The following is a 7,304-nucleotide window of genomic DNA, read 5'->3' as shown; positions in this document are numbered from 1 at the left end:
CCTTATGTAGCTTGGATTAAGCAGAAAGTAGAAACGGTTAAGCTTCCCTTTGAGAAAGAAGAACCTTTGTACAAGCAACCTTGCCAACCAGAAGATGATGGACCAGTTATGATACCATTTGAGAAATATCAGCAGAAGGAATCAGAACGCCTCAAAGAAATGGAGAAGAAAGCTGAAATTGGGATGAAACTGTTCGAGACTGATCAAGAGAAGAGACGACTGATCCATGAGCTCAAAATAGCAAAAGGTGTCCCTGCAAGATCCCAAAAGAGGTCGAGACCAGAAAGTTCAAGAGTTGCAGAACAAACGACTGAAGAAATGGAGAAACTGAAAAAGGAGATACTCAAGCTACAGAAGAAAAACCTCAGTTTGGAAGCATCTAAAGGGAAGATGAAGGCAAAACATCAGAAAGACCTTAAGATCATGGAAGGAAAGTTACAAGAGGAGCAAAAGGAGATTACCAGAATCAACAAAGAGAAAAGAGGACTCGAGTTTAGTCTTAAAGAACGCCAGAAGTACTTGGACAAAGCTATTGAAGAAAAAAGGAAGCTTGAAGAAAAAAGAAGTGGTCAGGTACAAGATTGTGACAAGTGTGCGCAATTAGTTTGGGACTACCGACACATAGAGGTCATGATGCACAAGAAGGATCTCCTTATCAAAAACTTGATTCAAAGACCAAAGCATGAAGATATAGAGAAGCAATTCGCAGACTCAAAGGCATGGAGCAAGAAGGAATTCGGAGCTGGACCCTTGGATGATGTCGAGTTTAATGTTTAAAGTTGTTTTTCATTGTTATTTTTATTTTTGACCACCTCCAGGTTTGTTGGAGGAAGCTTGACTTTCAAATGATTGTTATGGTGTATAAACTACTTTTCTTTCTTCATCAATGAAACCAGTATTTCAATTTTATCGCCTATAGTATATTGTTAATTGCTATCTTAAAAAAGAATGGGGCTTTGAGTTTCTTGAGAAAACATTGCATGCATAAATAAACATTCATTTCATGCATAACAGGTTTTATCAGATGGATTTCTTATCTTACTTCTGGTTTTTCCTCAGAAAGATTGCAGACTTTGGTATTCACCGTTATTCAACAAGAGGGAATCAGAAACGACAGATGGATCACGTACAAGCAGAGATGGCTGCGATGCAAGAGCGCATCAACGCGCAGATGACTCAATTCATGGAAACAATGCAAGCTGTGGTTCGAGGACAAGATGAACTAAGGGAGATGGTCCTTAGGCCCGCAAACACATCTGGTGTTCCTCCCCCCGAGAACAATGGTAGTGGCCCTGAAAGTGGTGTTCCTCCACCTCCACCACCTCCACCTCCTCCACCTCCTTATACTCCTGACCCTGTTCCGGATCCTACTCAAAATAGGAGAGTCGTCCAAATTCCTATGCCAGAAGAAGATCATTGGGAAGACTTTATGACTCAACCTGAAGACACTGCAAATGAAAAGATACGCATGCTTGAGGAAAAGATGCGTGCCTTTGAGAATCAAGATGTTATGGGAATGGATTTATCAGATATGGGTTTGGTTCCTGGTGTGAGAATTCCGCACAAGTTCAAAGTGCCTGATTTTATCAAGTACAAAGGGAATTCTTGCCCAAAGACCCATGTGCGAGCTTATTACAGAAAGATGTCCGCTTATTCCAATGATGAGAAACTTCTGATGCATTTCTTCCAGGATAGTCTGACTGGGGGATCTCTGGACTGGTACATGCAACTGGAGAGGGCTCATGTGCGAAGCTGGAAGGACTTGGTGAATGCTTTTGTAAGGCATTACCACTATAATTCAGATATGGCGCCAACTCGGACTCAACTTCAGAATTTAACTCAAGAGTCTGCTGAATCATTTAAAGAGTATGCGCAAAGGTGGCGCGAGATGGCTGCCCGAGTACAACCTCCACTGATGGAACGTGAACTTGTTGATCTATTCATGGGTACTCTGCAAGGGGTTTATTATGATCGTCTGGTTAGTTGTGCCAAAGCTGGTTTCTCAGATTTAGTCACTGCTGGTGAGCGTGTTGAAGTAGGGATCAGATTGGGGAAAATTCAGACTGTTGGTTCTGGAAGTTCTGCAGATAAGGGTAAAAAGGTTTTTGGTAGCCATCAGAAGAGAAAAGAAGCAGAAGTCAGTACTGTTTATGCTGGTAAGGGAAAAGAACATGTGACTGCCGTTACTATCCCTGCTAGTGCTCCACGCCAGGAACAACAGAAACCACAAAATACTCAACAAAGGCCAAGAAGGCAACTCACTCCTCTGCCCATGTCTTACACTCAAATATTCCACTATCTGCGCAAAATTAATATGATCGAGTTACGCACCTGGAGAGTCCCTAGCAAACTCCCTACCGGTCATAACCCTAATGCTACTTGTGAATTTCATTCTGGGGCCGTAGGGCATGATCTTGAGAACTGCTGGGCATTCAAATTCGCAGTACAAGACCTTATTGACTCAGAAGCTATAGAGTTTGAGGCTCCCAAAAAGCCAAATGTGATCCAAAATCCAATGCCACCTCATGGTGGTGCTGCTGTCAACGCAATTACTTTTGGAGAGGAATTGAATTTGGTCACGGATGTTAACTTTGTGGCTACCCCACTAAAGTTTGTGAAGGAATATCTTCTGAAAAGAGATGTGTTTTCTGGATGCACCAAAGATTGCGAGGACTGTTTGAAATCAGAAAATGGATGTGTTCGCTTAAAAGATAGGATCCAATTTTTGATAGATGAAGGCTCGCTACAATTTGATCGATTGAAACCCAGAAAGGATGAGGAAGTTGATGTCATTACCATACCGGTACCTGCAAAAAAGATTATTGTCCCAATACCTGCAAAGAAACCTGTTGTGCTGATTACTTCACCTGGTCCTATTCCTTATGAGAGCGACAAAGCTATTCCATGGAACTATGGGGCAGAAGTCTTTTTTCAAGGGAAGAAAGTTGATATCCAGATTACTGCTGAAACAGATGTGAATGATGTTGGTTGGAATGGGAGAATGACTCGTAGTGGTCGTGTGTTTTCCCCTCCCAAACTGGCCGAGGAAAATACTGAAGCTTTAGCAAAAGATAAAGGAAAGAGGATTGTCGTTGAAGGGGCTGAAGAAGAACCATTTGTTGCTACACCAGAAATTTAGTTACAGAATACTCAAGGTGAGGGTTCGAATTCTGGTATGCCGTCCAAAAAAGAAGTTGAAGAGTTGATGAGGTATATCCGTAAAAGTGATTACAAGGTGATCGATCATTTGTGCCTCAAGAAATTTCTGTGAATCAGTTTGAAAATGTTTGTGCCAATATCACTGCTAGTAATGGGCTGGGTTTTACAGATTTTGACTTACCACCTGAAGGGAGGAAGCATAACAAAGCTCTTCATATCTCTTTGGAATGTACTGGTGTGACATTGTCTCGTGTGCTGGTTGACACTGGCTCATCTTTGAATGTGCTTCCAAAAGCTGCGCTTATGAAGCTTAATTATCAAGGGGTGGAGATCCGACCAAGTGAACTCACAGTAAGGGCTTTTGATGGTTCTTGCAGATCTGTGTTCGGCGAAGTTGATCTTTCTGTGAAGATTGGACCAGAAACTTTCAATGTGACCTTTTTTGTTATGGATATCCGACCTGCATACTGTTGTTTGCTTGGGAGGCCTTGGATTCATCATGCTGGGGCAGTTTCCTCTACTTTGCACCAAAAACTGAAATTTGTTGTTGATGGTAAGACTGTTACCGTGTGCGGCGAGGAAGATTATGTTGTTAGTCATCTCAATTCTTTCAGGTACGTGGAGGTAGAAGGTGAGGTACATGAGACACCATTCCAAACTTTTGAGGCTGTTCAAACTATCAAGATCCCTCGTGTTGAGGAAGAAAAGAGGGATGAGGTACCCATGGCTTCGTTTAAACAAGCTCCGGCTGTTGTTGAGTCCGGTAACCCTGAAGGTTGGGGTAAAGTGCTTGATATCCCCACACAGAAAGATAAGAAAGGACTCGGTTTTCAGAATGGATCAGGATGGATGGCCCCTCCTCATGCTCAGAAGGTTCCAGTTCTGATCAAATTTCTCAGTGCTGGTTTTAGCCAAGGAGGAGATATCTGCACGACGGAGGACGAGGAGGATAGTGACTATGATATGGACAATTGGATTCAACCCAACATCCCAGGACAAAGACTTTCCAATTGGACTACTGAAGACCGCATCTTGGTTACTCGCGAGGAGGAGTAATATTTCTTTTGTTTTTATTTTCTCATGCTAATTCCTATGTTATGCCCAAGACATAGTGAAATAAAATTGTAGGGCCTCCATGCTTTCATTTTCAATTTTCATCATAAATAAAAGGACGTTTTTCACATTCAAATCTTTTGCTCCTTGTCTTTCTTTTTTACTTTTATTTCAAAAAATGTTTTGGCAATGTTTTTATCTTTTCTTTTCTTTTTCTTTTCAAAAAATATATTAATAATAAAACGAAAAACATCATCGCTGCAGATTTAACCCTACCTTCATACTGGAGCCACTAGAAGATGATTCTGCTAAAGCCTTTTACGATTTTGAGAATCCCATATATCAAGCCGAAGATGAAGAAAAAGAAGAGGATTTTGAACTCCCCGAAGAGATAGAGAGGTTATTAAAGCAAGAAGAAAGGGTCATACAACCACATCAAGAGTCTCTGGAAGTTGTAAATCTTGGTACTGAAGCTTCGCCAAAGGAGGTCAAAATTGGGGCAGCTCTGAGGGAGGGTGTAAGGATGGATCTGATTCGAATGCTGAAAGAGTTCGTGGATGTTTTTGCTTGGTCTTATGAAGACATGCCGGGCTTAGATACGGATATTGTTGTACATCATCTGCCTTTGAAAGAGGATTGTCCCCCTGTTAAGCAGAAGCTTAGAAGGACGCACCCCGAGATGTCAAAAAAGATTAAAGAAGAGGTACAAAAACAATTCGACGCTGGCTTTCTTTCAGTTATCTCATATCCTCCATGGGTCGCTAATATCGTACCAGTACCGAAGAAGGATGGAAAAGTAAGAATGTGTGTGGATTATAGGGATCTGAATAGGGCTAGTCCTAAGGATGATTTTCCGCTCCCGCATATCGATGTCTTGGTTGACAATACTGCTCATTCCAAAGTTTTCTCTTTCATGGATGGGTTCTCTGGCTATAACCAAATTAAGATGGCTCCCGAAGACATGGCTAAAACTACCTTCATCACCCCGTGGGGGACTTTTTGTTATAAGGTGATGCCCTTTGGATTGAAGAATGCAGGGGCAACGTATCAGCGAGCCATGATCACTCTCTTTCATGATATGATCCATAAGGAGATAGAAGTATACGTGGATGATATGATCGCTAAATCCCAAACGGAAGAGGAACACTTGATTCATCTGCAAAAACTTTTTGAAAGATTAAGGAATTTCAAATTGAGGTTAAACCCTAATAAGTGTACATTTGGGGTAAGGTCTGGAAAGTTGTTAGGATTCATTGTCAGTGAACGCGGAATAGAGGTTGATCCTGCGAAGGTCAAAGCTATACAAGAGATGCCTGAACCTAGAACTGAAAAAGAGGTTCGAGGCTTTTTGGGGCGTTTGAATTATATAGCCAGATTCATCTCTAATTTAACAGCTACTTGTGAGCCAATCTTCAAATTGTTGAGAAAGAATCAAGCTCTTGTCTGGAATGGTGATTGTCAAAAAGCTTTCGACAAGGTTAAAGAATATCTACAAGAGCCTCCCGTCCTTATGCCTCCAGTGGAGGGAAGACCTTTGATCATGTACCTTACTGTGTTGGATGAATCAATGGGGTGTGTATTAGGCCAACATGACGAGTCTGGCCGAAAAGAGCATGCTATATATTACCTTAGTAAAAAGTTTACTAGCTGTGAAATCAATTATTCATTGCTTGAGAAGACTTGTTGTGCTTTGGTATGGGCTGCTCTCCGGCTAAGGCAATACATGTTAGTTCATACCACTTTATTGATATCAAAGATGGACCCAATAAAATACATCTTCGAAAAACCCGCACTCACTGGAAGGGTTGCCCGATGGCAGATGATTCTAACAGAGTATGACATTCAGTACACTACTCAAAAAGCAATAAAAGGAAGTATAGTAGCCGACTATTTAGCACATCAACCAATGGAGGACTATCGGCCAATGAGGTTTGAGTTCCCAGATGAAGATATCCTATTCATCCGAGATCATGACATCCCTGGTCTAGAAGAAGGGCCTGAACCAGGATCTCGATGGACGCTTGTGTTCGATGGTGCCTCCAATGCGCTTGGGAATGGCGTAGGGGCAGTAATTACTTCTCCTACTGGGTTTCATATACCTTTCACAGCAAGAATTTGTTTTGATTGCACCAACAACATGGCAGAGTACGAGGCGTGTATTTATGGCATTGAGGCTGCGATTGACTTGCGAATCAAGATCCTTGAAGTTTTCGGAGATTCGGCTTTAGTTATCAACCAAGTCAATGGCGATTGGGAAACTCGGCATGAGAACTTGATCCCATATCGAGAACACATTATGAAGTTAATTCCATATTTTGACCGTATCACTTTTCAGCATATTCCGAGGGAAGAGAATCACTTAGCAGACGCTTTGGCCACTTTAGCCTCCATGTTTAAAGTTAAGTGGACAAAGGAGGCTCCCTCTATTTCAATTATGAGGTTGGACGAGCCAGCATTCTGTTATGCTACTGAAGAAGAGGCGGATGAGAAACCTTGGTTCTTTGACATCAAACATTACCTCGAGACGCAAGAATATCCTGAGAGTGCTTCTGTGATCGATAAAAAGACATTGCGAAGGTTGTCCGCCAAGTTTTTTCTGAGTGGGAATGTACTTTACAAGAGGAATCATGATTCTGTGATGCTCAGGTGTGTAGACAAACACGAGGCAGCAAAGATCATAGAAGAAGTTCACGAAGGGTCCTTTGGGACACATTCTAGCGGACATACTATGGCTAAGAAAATCTTGAGGTCAGGGTATTACTGGTCGACTATGGAAGTTGATTGTTACAACCATGCGAGGACTTGTTACAAATGTCAGATTTATGCAGATAAAATACATGTGCCTCCAGTTCCTTTGAATGTTTTGACTGCTCCATGGCCATTTGCGATGTGGGGCATTGATATGATTGGAGAGATCAAGCTCACTGCTTCTAATGGGCACCGTTTTATCCTCGTGGCTATTGACTATTTCACAAAGTGGGTGGAAGCCGCCTCATTTGCTTCAGTTACCAAGAATGTTGTGGCACGTTTCATCAAGCATAATCTTATTTGTCGGTATGGTATCCCTGAGAAGATCATCACTGATAATGGAT

General features: G+C 41.9%; 1 protein-coding gene across 1 annotated transcript; it reads left to right on the top strand.

Annotated features, from left to right (window-relative positions):
- The first annotated feature begins 1,138 nt into the window (after window positions 1-1,138).
- Window positions 1,139-3,139, top strand: LOC131604691 (uncharacterized). The gene has a single exon (XM_058877116.1). The coding sequence runs from the start codon at window positions 1,139-1,141 to the stop codon at window positions 3,137-3,139; it is 2,001 nt and encodes a 666-aa protein (XP_058733099.1).
- The last annotated feature ends 4,165 nt before the right edge of the window (window positions 3,140-7,304 follow it).

The sequence above is a fragment of the Vicia villosa genome, linkage group LG5, assembly GCF_029867415.1.
Source record: "Vicia villosa cultivar HV-30 ecotype Madison, WI linkage group LG5, Vvil1.0, whole genome shotgun sequence".
In the NCBI taxonomy this organism is placed as follows: domain Eukaryota; kingdom Viridiplantae; phylum Streptophyta; class Magnoliopsida; order Fabales; family Fabaceae; genus Vicia; species Vicia villosa.
This window is presented reverse-complemented; position numbering and strand designations above follow the sequence as displayed.

Bases quoted from the DNA above. Each gene is read 5' to 3' on its own strand.
- LOC131604691 (XM_058877116.1), top strand. From the start codon at position 1,139: ATGGCTGCGATGCAAGAGCGCATCAACGCGCAGATGACTCAATTCATG.